The 17,745-nt window shown below is 48.9% G+C and overlaps 1 protein-coding gene across 1 annotated transcript; it reads left to right on the top strand.

Moving 5' to 3' along the window:
• The first annotated feature begins 6,275 nt into the window (after positions 1-6,275).
• On the top strand, positions 6,276-16,213 carry LOC114202349 (immunoglobulin lambda constant 6). The gene is made up of 3 exons (XM_028095514.2): positions 6,276-6,871; positions 14,349-14,467; positions 15,771-16,213. The coding sequence occupies exons 1-3, from the start codon at positions 6,672-6,674 to the stop codon at positions 16,088-16,090; spliced, it is 639 nt and encodes a 212-aa protein (XP_027951315.1). The 5' UTR covers positions 6,276-6,671; the 3' UTR covers positions 16,091-16,213.
• Positions 16,214-17,745: the final 1,532 nt, after the last annotated feature.

A 17,745-nucleotide genomic window follows, 5' to 3' on the forward strand; every position in this document is an offset into this window, starting at 1 on the left:
TATTTGTACACTTAAGTTCATGGCAGCATTATTTACAGTAGTTAAAAGGTAGAAACAACATTTGTCCTTCGACATACGAATAAACAAAACATGGTCTATCCATACAATGGAACAGCATTCAGCCGTAAAAGGGAAAGACGGACCTCGGGAACATTTTAATAATACACATCACAGTGAATGTGAAGTGGCTTCTCATTATGGTTTTGGTTTTCATTTCCCTAATGATGAGTGATTTTGAACATTTTTTTTCATGTACTCGTTGGTCATTTGTACATCCTTGGGGAAGTGGCTGTTCAAGTCCTTCGCTCATTTTTTAACTGGGTGGGTTTGGGCTTTTTTTTAGGATTTTATTTATTTATTTGAGAGAGAGAGAGAGCACATGCGCAAGTGGGGGGCGGGGGACAGAGGGAGAGAGAGAATCTTAAGCTGACTTCCCGCTGAATGTGGAGCCCAACATGGGGCTCGATCCCAGGACCCTGAGATCATGACCTGAGCGAAATCAAGACTCAGACACTCAGCCGAGTATGCCACCCAGGCGCCACCCATTCCCCCGGGTTGGGATTTTTGGTTTTGAGTTGTAGGAGTTCTTTCCACACTCTGAATGTCAATCCTGTAACACGTATTTGATTTGCAAATATTTTCTCCCATTCTGTGTACTGCCTTTTCACTCTCGATTGTGTCCTTTGACTCATATACGTTTTAAATTTGATGTAGTCCAATTTGTCTATTTTTTCTTTTGTTATCTGTGCCTTTGGTGCAATATCCAAGACATCACTGCCCACAAGTTTCGGCACGTTATGCTTTCATTTCCATTCATCTTAAATATTTTCTAATTTCTTTTGTGATTTCTTCTTTTGCCCCATTGACTATTTAGGAACACGTCCAATTTCCACAGATTTGTGAATTCCCCGAATTCGCTTCTGTGATTGCTTTCTTGTTTCAGTCCTTTGTGGTTAGAGAATATGCTTTGTATTATTTCAATCCCTTTAAATTTAGTAAGACCGGTTTTATCACCTACAGCCTACCAGGGTCTATCTTGGGGAATGTTCCATGTGCACTTGAGAAGACTGTGTACACTGCTATTGTTGGTGGATGGACTGTTCTAGAGATGTCTGTTGGCTTACAACGTTGTTCAGATCCTCTATTTTCTTGTTGATCTTCCGTCTAGTTGTTCCATGTACTACTGAAAGTGGAGTATCAGAAGCTGAGACTAATATAACACTGTACATTATGCACTGGAATTAAAACTTAAAAACTTAGCAAAATTAACAAAACAAAAAGATCACTAGTGAATCCAGAATGAAACGTTTCAATAAACAGCCAGATAAGGAAAAAGAAGAAGAAGGAGGAGGAGGAAACTGGGGTATCAGAGTCTCCAACCACTATTACTGAATGTAGGAACCTGTTTGAACAAATCCTGAGTATGGTTTCTGATATGTGGGATCAGATCAAGGGTGGAAGGAGGGTATGACATGCAAAATAGTTTACCCTCCCAAAAGAAAAAAAATAATGAGAATAAGTTCAGGATAACATTAGCCCGCCTTACACCACTCCCTCAAAATGAAAAATATGAAAGAGTTAAAATCTAAAGAAAACACTGCCATCCCCTGCAAGCCTCCTGTTCCCTTCCCCGAGGCTTCATTTCTCACCACAGAGCTAAGGCATAACGCTAAGGAGGTCCGAAGTTGGGGAGCAGGAATTCTACGCGGGACTATCTGGAATGCAGCTGAGGTGGATGGAGCGGGGAGGGTGATTGTCCATAAAAGCCAACCATAACTCTTCCCTCCGCTTCCAGGGACTACCTTCTAACTGGGAAGTGTGGAAAATCCCTCAAATCGGCACTCTCCTCTCCCGCGAAGAGGCACGGGCTTCCGAATGTTCTACCCTCTGACGATCCAGTTCGATTTCGACTTCAGTTCAGCGAACGTCAGATCTGTCTCCCAGAGTTGCCCCTCTGGCCACAGGTGACCACCAATGGCCTCCATTACCTACAAGTGCAAACACCATTCAACTAGGCCGCCAGGGGGCAGTACAGAGTTGCATTTGCACCTTGTTACTCAAAGTGTGGTCCGTATGTTGGCGGCTGCCACAGCACCGCCTGGGAGCTTGTTAAAAAAAAAAATGCCTCGTTTCTGGGGCAGCCCAGACCTGCTGAATGTGAATCCACATTTTCACAAGGTCCCTGGTATTCTCTGCCCATCAAAGTCTGAGAAAGTACGTCCTTAGCCCTCATCATCTGGTTCAACCTCACCTGCTGAGAGGCTTGCACTCAAACTACACATGTGGGCAAGCAGAGAAGTCACTTCCCCTTGGTCTCTGGCGCCACTGGCTTCTAAACTGCACACCCCTTCCCTCCTACTCCGTCTGGGCTATTTTGACATCCTTACCAAGGCTCCGACTGGAGTTTTGCAGCCCTGCTTCCTTGATTGCTGCTGCCCCTCCCGGGAGCCAGCTCCTTCCTCCAGCATCCGGTATCCCCTGTGGCTGTCCAGAGGCTGTGGCAGGGCAACCGGGGTCCCTGAGTTTAGGTCCAGCCCCTCCTTCTCCCTGAGACCTGGGGCTGTTCCAGGTGGAACCACAGCTTCTGAACCCTGGGCAGTGGGTGAGTGTCACACCCTCACAGAGGTGCTGGGGGGGGAGCAGCTTCAATCTGGACCCCTGGGACAGATCTGTCCCCAGCTCCAAAGGTGCCGGAAGCCCAAAGTCAGAGGCAGGAGTGGGCTCAGCATCACAATGAGGAAAAACCGGGCTGAATCAGGGGCCTCCCAAAGTCTGCCCCTGTCCCCTGTATGACGTCTGCTAGGGTGCTGGCCCCTGTTATTGTTCCGTACCATGCCCATCTCCCTGTTGACCCTGAGCTATCCAGGATGCAGTGCCTGGCCCTCGGGGATGATCGGTCACTGAGTGTGGGACACAAGGATCTGAGCAATGTCGCAATCCTCCACGGAGCCCAACCTTTCTGTGGCCCACATGAGCTCCATGTGATAGGAGGAAGTCAGTTTGTCTGTCTGTTACAGCATCCCAGCACCTTGGCTGGACAGACGCCAAGGGAGCACCTGGGTTGGCCTGGTTCCACGAGGGCATATGGCACCCATGAAATTCACTCTGGGAGACCCTAGAGGGGAGCCTCGCAAAGATGGACAAGCCACCAGGACCACACTGCTCCAGGACACACTGGGACACAGAGGACCTAAAACAAAGGGTGGTTTCAAACCTGAACTCCAGGTCAGCCAACCGTGAAGGGCAGGGTGGATCTGACAACTAGCTTCTGCTGGCACGCACAGCCAAACCAGTGTGTTGCTAGACAGCGTTTTCCACAAGTTTTCCCATCAAAACTCCCAGTAAGAAATATATTTCCCATCATCATCCAGAGTACATCTATGTATTTCAATTACTGAAGCAAAATCCCATGAACTGTCACCACCCCTCTCCTTGCCCAGGGCGCTCTACTCTAGGCTACTTCACTTTTGCAAAACGCTAGTTGCAACCCACTGAACTGCTGTCACAACCCTCTGAGTTACAAGACAAACCTTGAAAAGTGACAGTTGATATATATATATATATATAATGAAACTAGGGTTTCATTTATTTTTTGATAGCTGGTGATTTTTTTCTTGGCCCCACCAGACGGACCAGCTGGTGGTCACACTAACAATAACAGCAATAAGAAATGTGATCATTACAGCCGTCCTCCATATGTGTTATGCTCGTTGTACTTCTCCGTTTAAAAAGCATGCGCCTGGGTGGTTCAGATGGTTGGGCATCTGCCTTCGGTTCAGGTCATGATCCCGGGGTCCTGGGATCGAGTCCTGCATCGGGCTCCCTGCTCCTTGGGAGCCTGCTTCTCCCTCTGCTTCTCTCTCTCTCTCTCTCTCCCCCTCTGTCTCTCATGAATAAATAAATAAAATCTTTAAAAAAATAAAAATAAAAAATAAAAAGCATGTTCACCATACACAAAAATAACTCAAAATGGATGAAAGACTTAAATGTGAGACAGGAATCCATCAAAATCCTTGAGGAGAACACAGGCAGCAGCAACCTCTGTGACCTCAGCTGCAGCATCTTCTTGCTAGACATGTCCCCAAAGGCAAGGGAAATAAGGCAAAAATGAACTATTGGGACCTCATCAGGATAAAAAGCTTTTGCACAGCAAAGGAAACAGTCTACAAAACCAAAAGACAACCGACAGAATGGGAGAAGATATTTGCAAATGACATATCAGATAAAAGGTTAGTATCCAAGATCTATAAAGAACATATCAAACTCAACACCCAAAGAACAAATAATCCAATCAAGAAAAATGGGCAGAAGACATGAACAGACATTTCTCCAAAGAAGACATACAAATGGCCAACAGACAGGTGAAAAAATGCTCAATATCACTCGGCATCAGGGAAATCCAAATCAAAACCACAGTGAGACACAACCTCACACCAGTCAGAATGGCTAAAATTAACAAGTCAGGAAATGATAGATGTTTTCGAGAATGTGGAGAAAGGGGAACCCTCCTACACTGTTGGTGGGAATGCAAGCTGGTGCAGTGACTCTGGAAAACAGTATGGAAGTTCCTCAAAATTTGAGAATAGAGCTACCCTACGACCCAGCAATTGCACTACTAGGTATTTACCCCAAACATACAAATGTAGTGATCTGAAGGGACACCTGCATCCCAATGTTTATAGCAGCAATGTCCACAATAGCCAAACTATGGAAAGAGTCCAGTTGTCCATCAACAGATGAATGGATAAAGAAGATGGGGTATATATATATATATATGGAATACTACTCAGCCATCAAAAAAATGAAATCTTGCCATTTGCAATGATGTGGTTAGAACTAGAGGATATTATGCTAAGCAAAATAAGTCAATCAGAGAAAGACAATTATCATGTGATCTCACTGATATGTGGAATTTAAGAAACAAAACAGAGGATCATAGGGGAAGAGAACAAAAATAAAACAAGACAAAATCAGAGAGGGAGACAAACCATAAGAGACTCTTAATTATAGGAAACAAACTGAGGGTTGCTGGAGGGGAGGTGGGGGGGTGGGGTAACTGGGTGATGGACATTAAGGAGGGCATGTGATGTAATGGGCACTGGGTGTTATATAAGACTGATGAATCACTGACCTCTACCTCCGAAACCATTAATACATTATGTTAATTAATTGAATTTAAATTTTTTAAAAAAAAGCACGTTCAGGGGCGCCTGGGTAGCTCAGTCAGTTAAGTGCCTGACTTTTGTTTCAGCTCAGGTTGTGATCTCCTGGTGATGAGATCGAGCCCCAGGTCGGCTCCATGCTCAGCGCAGAGTCTGCTTCAGATTCTCTTTCCTTCCACCCCTCCCCCCCAAGATAAAGAAATAAAATGAAATCTTTAAAAAGCACGTTCAAAGGACAAATACTATATGATTCCATGTATACGAGGCCCCTAGAGTCAGAGTCACTGAGACAGAAAGTAGGATGGTGGGTGCGGGGGGCTGCGGGAGGAGGAATGGTGAGTTAGTGTTTCAAGCAGACAGGGTTTCAGTCTGGGACGATGAACAAGCTCTGGAGAGGGATGGTGGCAAGGCTTGCACAACAGTGTGAATGTGCTTAATGCCACTGAATTGTACACTTAAAAATGGCTAAGATGCAAATGTCATTTTACGTATATTTTACCACAGTTTTTAAAAAACTAAAGGGCAAAGAAGCAGCTTCGCATCCATTCTCTCCCAACTTGGACCTCGCCATGGTCCTGAAAGTGAGCAGAGCCGGCAGTTGCTGCCAGCCCCACCTCCCAGACTCCTGGATGCCCCAGAGGTGACCAGAGCATCCCTCCCGGGAGTGCCAGCGCGGAGCCAGGCTCTTGTCACCCCATGCGGGGGCTCGGTCCCTCTTCATTGCCGCTGCTCACCCCACACCAAAGTGGGTTTCCGGATGGACAGTGCTTGGGCATTTGGGGAGATGGGAAAGGGGTCTCACGGAAAGCCTTACTGTGTGCAGTATACTGACGCTATGCTCATGATGGTGACCTCTGGATAAAATCTATGAGGGTGTGAGGGTGTAAGTGTGAGAGAGAGAGAGCGTGTGTGTGTGTGTGTGTGAGAGAGAGAGAGAGAGAGAGAGATGACACCCATGAGGTGCTGGACATGGTGCATTAAACACTATTTTTATAATTGTATCATGATTCCCGAACTTGAACATCGGCTTCCTGCTTAACGACACCTGTTTCCTCCCCTGTCACCACCCCTCTCCCCAGCCTGGTCAGAACAGCAGCCCCAGCCCCAGCCCACTGAACGCAGGCAACTCCTGCCCCACTGGCATTTTGCCGCCTCCATGGCCTCTCCAGTCCCAGGGGAGAGGCTCCACAGACCCAAGTGCCCTCTGAGAAGGAAGGCAGGAGCAGGTGTGGCCCACCCAGGGCCCCAGGGGCAAGACCAGGCTTGCAGCTGTGGTGGGAGACGGTTGAGCTCTGGATGTCGACCACAGCAGGGCAATTGGCCAATGGCCCACTGGGAGAGACCCCCCGGAGTAACAGCCATGGGCCTTGGAGAGAAGGTTCAGGCAGAGGACCGGGCCACTTGGGCCAGGGAACACTGGGATAGCCGCTGCCAGCAAGAAGAACTGGGGAAACTACTGACTCTCCTCCAGGGAGCTCAAACCTGCAGGTCCTTTGACCCTGAGGGCAAATGAGGCCAGGGACAGGTCGGGTGGGCTCTGAGGCCCCCTGGGGGCAGAGCCCTGGCCCCAAGCCATGCTGGCCCCTGCTGCTGCTGGGCTTGGCTGTGGGTGCCCATGGTCGGCTGCCCCCAGTGACAGTAGCCCCACCGAACAGCACCCCAGACCCTGGAGCCCCAGCAGGAAGCAGCTCTCGGAGCCTGTGGGACAGGTAAGGGACTGAAGGAGTCCTGGAGGTGAGGGAGGAGAGGGTCTTTACAGCCAGAACTGGGACTGGGACACAGAGCGGCTCTGCGGGGCACAAGAAGGACAAAGAATCAGTGAGAAGGGGGGGAATCCTGGACAGACACTGGCTTTATTTAAAGTGTGGACATTTTGGCCAGGGTGTATTCGTTTGTATTCGTTTGTTTTAGTATTGTATTAATATATTATTTGTCTTAATTACTGAGCTTTTTGGCACTCCTAAATTTTGCACCCAAGGCTAGTGCCTCACCCTGGTCTTCTGGGAAGAAACAGGAGGCAGGGGCAGGATGCCCACGTGGGTGGTAGGTGCTGTGACTGGGCCAGGGTGCCAAGGCCGCCTCCTCTTAGCTGATGAGCCACCTCCTTGCCCTTCCCCTGCCGGGCAGGGGCCACCCCCTGGGGCACTGGGGTGCAGGCTCCAGCCAATGCTTCTTTTCTTTTTTAAAAAAGATTTTATTTATTCATTTGAGAGAAAGAGAGAGGGAGAGAGCACAAGCCAGGGGGAGCAGCAGAGGCAGAGGGAGAAGCAGGCTCTCCACTGAGCAGAGAGCCCGATGTGGGTCTCCATCCCAGGACCCTGGGACCATGACCCGAGCCAAAGGCAGCCGCTCAACTGACTGAACCACCCAGGCGCCCCTCCAGCCAGTGCTTCTTACGTCAGAGTGGGCCTTCTCTGCTGTCCCCAGGTCACCGGACCCTCAGCCAAGGACCTTCAGCCAGGGCCGCTTCCTGTGACTGACCCCCTAAAAACTCAAGCCCACCCAGGGTGCAAGCGCCTCCATGGGAAAGGCCCCTGCGAGGGTCTGTGGGGGCCACGGTCTGCCACCACTTTACTGAGTGACCCCAGCGCCCTCCTCTCTGTGTGCGGTGGGAAGTCCCTGGACTAAGTGCCGAGCATCTGGGTCCACTTATGATAATGAGTGACACAACAGCACGTTCATTGTGGGCACTAATCACTTTAGGGGCAGAACGTGCCTCAGCAGCCCCACAAGGCAGAGCCTGCTATCCTCCCCATTTTACAGATGAGGATAGAGGTCCAGAGAGCTGAGGGGACCTGCCCAATGTCACACAGCCAGTGCAGACTCCAACAGGCAAGCCTGATGGCTGCCAGGTCTTCCCACCCCCATCTCCTAACTTGTGGGGCTGACAAGTCTGCCTCTCCCAGCCTCAGTTGCCTACCTGCAAAACGAGGGGTTCTAGTCGGGTGAGGGCCTTGTAGCCTGACACCCACCCCAAGGATGCTGGGGTTGCCATGGTGCAGGGCCGGAACAGGATGAGATGCTTCTGTTCTGTACTAGCAGGCCAGCCATGAAGGGTGGGTCAGCACCTGTGGGTGTCGGGCAAGGACTAGCATTTCAGCGTCCGGCAGGGCCCAGGGAAACACAAGGAGAGATGGAGCCCCCATGGGGGTTCAGGCCTTGTGCTGGGGCTGGGATCCCAGGGGAGTAAGCTTTGGCCCCAATTCAAGGTCCAGCGGGAGAGGGGGCTGGTGAAGCAGCAACCACACACAAGGACAATGGCGAGGTGGTACAGGCACAGAATGCTCAGGAAGCTCCCAGTGGTCCGCAGGGCTGGAACGAGTGGGTACTGGGGCCAAGAGGGTCTGAGAGAAGGCTGAACAGGTGACCAGCCCCTGACATGGAGGACCCATCCCTGGAGGACAGACTTCATCTGGGGCATCCTGGGGAATGTTTGCAAGGAAGGGACATGACCAGACTTGGGTGGTTGAGGGTGGGAATCCTCCAGGGAGGTGGTTGCGTGCGGCCGAGAAGGCCAAGCGCAGCTCCATCGAGCCCGGAGCCGGCCCCAGGGCCCGACAGGCGACAGGGCCCAGCAGGCCCAGAAGGAGCAGCAGCATGGCACCTGGGAGGGGAGGCAGAAGGGGAAGGAGAGGGGGGCTTGTGCCAGGAGCGGCCCCCAGATGCCCCGAGTTCCGGGACTGGGAGACGCGTTACTTTCACAGCCCTGCCCCCGACCCACAACTAGGACTCGGTTTCCTACACACCTGGACTAGCTCAGCGGTTCTCAAGCTTCAGTGGGCCTCAGTGTCATATAGAGGGCTTGCTGGAACACATGTTGTTGGGCCCCCGCCCCCAGAGTTTCCATTCATTTGGTTTAGGATGAGGCTTGAGAATTTGCATTTCTAACAAATTCCAGGTAATGCAGATGCTGCTGGTCCAGGGACCACACTTTGGGAACCAGAAGATTAGGCCAGTGAGTCTCCTTTTTTTGTAAGAAACGAACCCCCTTCTCAAGTGAAAGCTCACACACCTGTACAACAGATACAAGCAGAAATGCTTTGGTGGAAGGGGGCTGGGCTTCCCCCCTCCCCACCTTGGCACCACAGAGGGTGGTCAGGGCGTCTGAATTTCTTTCAGCCTGGTTTGCTAAATTTTCCTGTGGCTATTCTATGGACCTTGGCCTGCCCCTCACTCGGGCACTAGTTCTCTGTACCGATGGCCACTGTTTCAGCCCCCATATGGACAGGAAAGGAAATAGCTGCTCATTGACCCCTTTCCTGGCCTTTGACCCACAAGGGTCAGCCGCCACTCCGGACCTCTGGACTCCCCAGGGGCCCTTCTTTCAGTAAAGAGGCCAGAACAGTTGGGCTTTGACATAGCTCCCTCCCCGTGGAAAAAAAAAAAGAAGGTAAAATAAACTATGGTATATCCGTGGAAAAGAATAAACGCATTATATATATGCATATATACATATATATAGTGACTATAGTAACATAATGAAGATTTCTATTTTTATTTTACTTTAATTTGTACAGAGTAAAATTCTCTCTTTTTGGTATAGTAGTTGTATAAATTTTAATAAAATCATAGAGTCATGTAACTACCACCACAGTCAAGATAGAGAGCATTTCCATCACCCGCCAAAATTTCCTTGTGTCCCTTTTGTAATCAGTCCCTTTCTCTGCCGCAACCATGGCAACCACTGATCTCTCTGGGACCCTATAGTTTTGCCTTTTCCAGACTATCATATAAATGGAATAGTGCAGTATATAAACTTTCTGTAAATTAATCTTTTTATTTTGAAATCATTGTAGATTCACATGTGGTTGTAAGAAACAATACAGGGGGCCCCATGTCCCCTTCACCTGGTTTCCCCCAATGGTAATGCCTCATAAAACTATAGTAAAATATCACAACCAGGGTATTGACATTGATACAGTTAAGGCACAGAACATTTCCCTCACCACAGATTCCTCATCTTGCCCTTTATTGCTACTCCCATTTCCGTCCCTTCCAATCACTTTCTTTACCCGCTGGCAACTACTAATTTGGCCTTCATTTCTAATTTTGTCATTTCAAGACTTTCCTATAATGGAATCATACAGTTTGTAACATTTGGTGATTAGCGTTTTTCACCCAGCCTAATTTTCTGGATGTCCTTTCAGATTGTTGGGTGAATCATTGTTCGTTGCTCTTTTATAACTGAATAATAATATTCCAAGTACAGAACCCTTTGAGTCTGGCTTCTTTAGTTCAGTATAATGCCTTTGAAGTTCACCCAGGTTATTCCATTTGTCAATAGCTTGTTCCTTTCTATTGCTGAGAAGTATTCCATCATTTTGTTTAGCCATTCACCAGTACAGTATTGAACTGAAGGGGCAAAAACAGGCATCCTTGTCTTGTTCCTGAACTTGAGGGGAAAGCGTTCAGTCTTCCACCAATGAATATGATGTTCAACGTGGATTTTTCATAGATGGTCTTTATAAAGTTGAGGAAGTTCCGTTCTACTCCAGGTTTTTTAAGTCTTTTGTCATGAAATTGTGTTGAATTTTGTCAAATATTTTTCTGCATCAATCGAGATGATCACATGGCTATCATCTTTCATTTTATTATTATGATATGTTGTGTTGATTGATTTTCTTAAGCTGAACCACCCTTGCATTCCTGAGATAAATCCCACTTGCTGTATGATTCTTTCAATATGCTGTTGGATTCACTTTTCTAGTATTTTATTGAGCATTTTTGCATGTGTATTCGTAAGGGATAGTTTGTAGTTTTCTTGTGATGTCTTTGTTGGGTTTTGAAATCAGGGTAATTCTCAAAGAATGAGTTAGGAAGTGTTCCTTTCTTATTATTTTTCAGAAGAGCTTGTGAAGGATTGATGTTAAATTTTCTTTAAATATTTGGTACAGGGGTGCCTGGGTAGCTCAGTCGGTTAAGTGTTCGACTCTTGGTTTTGGCTCAGGTCATGATCTCAGGGTCATGGGATCGAGCCCCACCTCAGGCTCTGCGCTCAGGGCAAAGTCTGCCTTAGAGTCTCTCTCTCCCTCTCCCCCCCACCAACCGCTCATGTGCCTGTATGCACTCTCTAAATAAATAAATAAATACAATCTTTAATAATAAATAAATATTTTGTACATACACACATGCATACATAAAAATATTTGGTAGGATTTTCTGGTGAAGCCTTTTGTCCTGGGCTTTTCTTTATGGGAACGGATTTTGATTACCATTTTAATCTCTTTAGTTATTATAGGCCTGTTCAGGTTTTCTATTTCTTTTTGAGTCAGTTTAGGTTGTGTGTGTATTTCTAAGAATTTGTTCATTTCAACTAGGTTGCCTGACTTGTTGGTATTCCATTGTTCATATTATTTCCCTATAATCCTTTTCAACTTTGCATGGTGTGTAATAATGTCCCAACTTCCAGTTCTGACTTTTTTAAAAAAAGATTTTATTTATTTATTTGACAGAGAGAGCAGCAGAGGCAGAGGGAGAAGCAGACTCTCTGCTGAGCAGGGAGCACAATGTGGGATTTGATCCCAGGACCCTGGGATCATAACCTGAGCCCAAGGCATATGCTTAACTGACTGAGCCACCCAGGTGCCCCAGTTCTGACTTTAATAATTGGAATCGTCTCTGTTTTGTATTTGTCAGTCTGGTAAAGATTTCTCAAAGCTGCTAAACTTCGAAGAACCAGCTTTTGGTTTTACTGGTTCTCCTTATTGTTTTTTATTCTCTAATTCATTTATTTCTACTCTAATCATTATTATTTCCTTCCTTCTGCTAGCTTTGGAATTAACTTGCTCTTCTTTTTCTATTTCCTTAAGGTAGACTTAAGTATTGGTTTGAAATCTTTCTTCTTTCTTAATAGAGACATTTTTATAGCTATAAATTTTCCTTAGAGCACCACTGTCACTGAATCCCATAGGTTTTAGTGTGTTGGGTTTTCTTTTCATTCAACTGAAAGTATCTTTTAATTTCACTTGTAGTTTCTTCTTTGACCCACTGGTAACTTAAGACTGTGTTGTTTATGATTTTGACTACTCTAAATACCTCACAAGTGGAATCATGTGGTATTTGTGCACCAACATTACACAAGGTTTCCAAATTCTCCACATCCTTACCAACACTTGTTTCCTAGTTTGTTTTTTTAAAAGTAGCCATCCCAATGAGTGTGAGGTGGTATCTCATTGTAGTCCTAATTTGCATTTATCTAATGATTAGTAATATTGAGCATCTTTCATGTGCTTATTGGCCATTTGCATATCTTCTTTGGAGAAATGCCTGTTCAAGTCCTTTGCCCATTTTTGAATTGGGTTGTTTGTTTTTTTTCTTGTTGGGTTTTAGGAGTTCCCTGTATATTCTGGATATTAACCTTTTATTAAATATATGATTTGCAAATATCTTCTCTCATTTTGTGCATTGCCTTTTTACCCTGTAGATAACATCATTTGATATACAAAGTTTTGACATTTTCATGAAATCCAACTTGTCTAGTTTTTCTTTTGTTGCCTGTGCCTTCAGTGTCATATCCAAGAAATCACTGCCAATCCAATGTTGTAAAGCTTTTGTCCTATGTTTTCTTCTAAGAGTTTCATTGTTTTAGCTCTTATATTTATGCCTTGCATCCATTTTGAGTTTATTTTTGTATATGATGTTAGGTAGGAGTCCAACTTCATTCTTCTGCCCGTGAATATCTATGTTTCCCAGCACCATTTATTGATAAGACTGTCCTTTCCCCATTGAATGGTCTTGGCACCCTTGTCAAAAATCATTTCATTGTATGTGTGAGAGTTTATTTCTGGGCTCTGTGTTCTATTCCACTGGTCTGTATTTATGTCAATACCACACTGTCTTGATTATTGTAGCTTTATAGTAAGTCTCGAAGCCTTGTGGTGTCATTTCTCCAACTTTGTCCTTTCCTTTCAATATTGTGTCAGCTATTCTGAGTCCTTTGCCCCACTATATAAACTTTAGAATCAGTTTGCCAATATCAACAAAATAATTTTCTGGGAATTTGATAGGGATTGCTTTGAAGCTACAGGTCTGGCCTGACGGTCGGGTAGTGAGAGCATTCTTGGTCATGTGTGACAAGATGAAGGCAGAAAGAGAGCTGGGTTGGGGGGGAAGGTGGTCAATCTCACTTGGATATGGTGAGTTTGAGATTCCTGTTGAACATCCAGCTGGAGATGGTCAGTAGGCAATTTAGGGAGAGTCGAGGAGAGGGTTTAGAGCTGGACTAGACTTGAGCCTCACCAAATGGGCAGTAGTGGGAATCCACAATATAGGAAGATGGCAAAGAAGGAGGACTCAGGGTGCCGATCTGGGAGTCAGCTGCTATGCATGGGCAGGGGTGAAAGAGAAGTCAGGGGAGGAGAGTGGGAGGCCTCAGGTGCCAACAGGAAGAGAGTCACTGAAAATGGAGGCTGACTCTATGTTGCATCCTGTAAAGACATAATGTACAACAGGAACTGGGGGACTGCCCAGGAAGAGGGCCCTGTTGGCCCTGACGTGGGAGCTTTCAGGGAGAGATGGAGATGAAAGCCAGGGAGGCCCTCCATGTCCCAGCATATGAAACAGTGCCTGGAGCTACTTTCGGATGGATAGATGGGTGAGTGGATGGATGGATGGATGGATGATGGATGATGGATGGATGAACACCATGGACAGATGCACAGACAGGTGGACAGAAAACCAGTGGTCTGAGAGATCACAGAAAGCTTCATCAAAGAGGTGGGATTGCATTGTGTCTTGATGTGTAGAGAAAAAGTGGGGGGTCTTCACATGGGAGTACAATGAGTCAGGAATGACCCAGTCCCAGACCAACCAGTAGGCCCAGGAGGGAAGCCACCTGGCTGGACCATGGGAAATAGTAGGAGAGGAACCCACAGAAGCTCTAAATGAGACCATCAGGCAGGTCTGAGCCAGGTCAGGACTCACTCTGCCACACCACATGCGAGGACGAGGCACCCAGAGATTTACTAAACACCTACTCCATGCAGTGTCACCGTCAGCACTGAGGATTAGGAGGTGACCAGGACAGCCTTGGAAAGGGGGGAAATATATAAGACATGGGTACAGTCTGCCTCAATCAGGGGGCTGGGCATGGGGACACCTCTGGGCTGTGGGCTCATCCAGGTGTGCCACAGCCTCTAGGAGGCTGGCTGCCCAGCCCCACCTGCAACAGCCTTATGCCCATCACAGGTTCCTGTTCTGGCCTGGCCCCCGGGGGGCAGGCCCCAGGTGCTGGCCCGGTGGGTTTTGGCCCGAAACTCAGTCACCCTGGTTTGTTTTCAGTGAAGGAACCCAGCTCACCGTCCTAGGTAAGTGGCTCTCACCACATTTCCCAACCTGCCCCACTCCTCTGTTGTGTTGGGAAAGTTACTTTTCTTTGGGGGCTGCTCCCTGTCTGCCCTCCCAGCCTTAAGGACTGACCTTCTAGCAGATCTGTGGGATCTGGGGGAAGTGGATTGGTCTCGGGGAAACCAGCAGGAAGGACCCCAATGGTACAAGCATTTACCTTTAAAATCTGACAGTTGAATGTGTCCAGATTCCAGGGCCCTAGGCTGGGGGTGGATGATCCAAAAATGGGGGCTCCTTCCCTTCTTCCAGGGCAGACACCTGTGTGGGGTCCAAGGCTAGTTCTGACTAGGGCCCTGGGTTAGCCTTAGAGAGTCCCTTGGGGTCTTGGCTGCTTGCTTGATGCCCATCCAGGGTAGGAGGACCACACAGGAGGCTGGGGACATGGCTGGGGCTGTGAGTTTGCTCTAGGCTGAAGTGCTGAGGGCCTCTGCTAGGCCATGGGGACATGGGGACAGAGACAAGAGCGATGCAGGGCAAGGTGACCAGAAACACAGCCCTCCTAGGATGTTGGTCAGAAGGGAGCAGGTACCATGGGGCAGAGTCTTACCTGTCCCTGGAGCCTCAAAACCCCCAGGTGTCTCACCTTTCCAAGGGGTGGCCTCCTGCCTTCCTCAAAGGGTACTTTAGACTCAGAAGATGACAAAGTGGGGAGTGAGTGGGGGCTCAGAGATATACACAGCTGCCCCTTAGAGTCAGGAATCATCAGAGGTGCTGAGGTGGCCATGGGGCCACCTTGCCTGTCGTCTACAGGGAGTAGCCCCAAGAAGCTGCAGAAGTGAAGGGTCCTGTGGTCAGGGCAGGAGAGATGTGGGAGATGGCAGAGCCTTGGAGTACCCAGCCTTTCCAGGAGGCAGGGAGAGAGCTATTCCTGAGGGGGAGAGGGGTGCCTTGCCCCACCGGGTGCAGGGCTCAGGACCTCCATACATACCATCAGAGTTGTCCTGGCAGGCTGAGTAAGGGACTCCAGTTCACAGGGGAAGCACCTGGATCCAGAAGAATGAAGTGATATGGGGCCCAGATGCTGGGCTGAGAAGGAAACTGAGGCTGCAGATGCACCTCTCACACATCTGGGAGAGGTGACATGGAAGAGCTGCTGGGAGCATGGGGGGCTGCCTGCTGTCCAGGGCTGGAGTGGTAAGGAGGATCCCCTGGGTGAACAGACATGGCCACCATGGGAACAGTCACAGAGGCTGTAGATAAGGGAAGGGCTGCCCAACACCGGGACTCTCCCTGCATCTCTCACTCTCTCCTCTGTCCACACAGGTCAGCCCAAGTCTGCGCCCTTGGTCACGCTCTTCCTGTCATTCTCTGAGGAACTCGGCGCCAACAAAGCCACCCTGGTGTGCCTCATCAGTGACTTCTACCCCAGCAGCTTGAAGGTGGCCTGGAAGGTAGACGGCAGCAATGTCACCCAGGGCGTGGAGACCACCAAGCCCTTCATACAGAGCAACAACAAGTACGCGGCCAGCAGCTACCTGAGCCTGTCGCCTGACAAGTGGAAATCATACAGCAGCGTCAGCTGCCTGGTCACGCACGAGGGGAGCACCATGGAGAAGAAGGTGGTCCCCGCAGAGTGCTCTTAGGTCCCCGACACCCAAGGGGGCCTGGAGGCACAGGACCTCCAGGAGGATCTGCCCTCCCACCAGGGTCACCCCGGCCCTTCTCGCTGCACCCGCTCGACACTCAATAAAATGTCCTTTATTCAATCAGCAATCGTGCTCTCTGCTCATTGCTCTTCAAACACTTTTTGACCTGAACTCAACCATCCTCAAATGTGAACACAATTCTTTTCACCCTCTGGGAAAGGAGTCAGCAGAAGGCATCGTCATGTTTTTGCAAGGGGTAGTTTTACTCTCACCCAGAATTGCCAGAGAATATTCCAGAACAGGAGATACCAACAGCAGAACCAAGATAGGCCATCCTCCACCATGTCTCTATGCTTACTTTTTGTGCATGGACCACGTCAGTCACCAGCAGTACCAAAGCCCACTGCTCTTGGTTCCCTGTGGACTCCTGGATAATGTCTGAGCTCCTCCTTGGACCTGGGGCCTCACCGTCAGGGACTAGCTCTCTCCTGAGATGTCCACTCTCCTTTCCCGGTAGGCCCCCACTCGACGCCATGTTTTCTCTGGTTTCCTACCCCATATGGACCTTCCCCATCATCATAGCCTAGAGTATCCCCTCTTTCTTAGCAGTCCCCCTGCTCCTGCCTCCCCAGTGACACCGTCCCGTGCCCCTCCCACAGACGTCTCTGTCACACTCACCACAGGACCCTCAGTCCCTGGACCCTAGTCGCTCAATCTCACACTCCCACTGAGGGCTCCTCCTCCCACGTGTGTCATGGGGGTCCCAGCTGCGTTCAAGGTCCTTGGGAGGCAGGGACCCTGTAGAGTCCAATCCGTCACTGACCCACCACAAGCACTAACCCAAAATGTCCATGGGTGGTCACTGTCAATGTCAAGTTTACATTCTGGACTGCGCTCTGGACAACTGTGGACTGTGAGCTGGTTCACCTTCTTAGGAGTTGGGAATGGGCCCTGAGAACCAGGAAGACTGCTGTGCTGGGAGCTAGCTCAGGATGGCGGGTCCAGGCTCCGCGTCCCACAGACAGACTGGACACGTACACACGCACGATCAAGTTGCATGCACACGCTAGTACACACGCATGCGTGCTATTGTACACACGGCCATGTGGGGCCTGTGCCTAGGACGTGTGGTAGCATCCAGAACCCTCCATGGGCCCCAGCTCAGCAGAGGGCACAGGCCCCATCATGTCTGTGTTGGAAAGAGGACTGTCAGTTCTTCCAGGTGACATTCCCCAAGCAAGCAGAGCCACAGACCGAGCTCCTTCCAGGAAGTTACCTGGGATGTGATACGTCACTCAGACATTCCCTCCGACCCCTCCATGGCTGGGGATGCGGGGAAGCTCACCCCACAAGGAACTGAAGATGCAGGGGGGAGGGGGGCCCCCCTCTCAAGCTCCCATGGGCCAGACCAGCCCCCACAAAGAGGAGGCTGGACTTTGAGCCTCCCAAGCAGCTGCAGGTGGGCCTGGGTCAGGAAGTGGGGGGGTGTCACGGGTGACAGAGGGTTGTGTTCGAGGCTGTATCACCGTGTTATGTGTTCAGTGGAGGGACCCAGTTGACTGTGCTTTCTCTCTCTTTGGGGACCAAAGTGAAATTTGGATTTGAATTTCTCTCTTTTCCATTCAGTCTAGGACTGGGTTCTGAATCGCTCT

This window comes from Eumetopias jubatus, unplaced genomic scaffold (genome assembly GCF_037043125.1).
Source record: "Eumetopias jubatus isolate StellerSeaLion01/CBP00866 unplaced genomic scaffold, mEumJub1_p1.0 scaffold_16, whole genome shotgun sequence".
Classification (NCBI taxonomy): domain Eukaryota; kingdom Metazoa; phylum Chordata; class Mammalia; order Carnivora; family Otariidae; genus Eumetopias; species Eumetopias jubatus.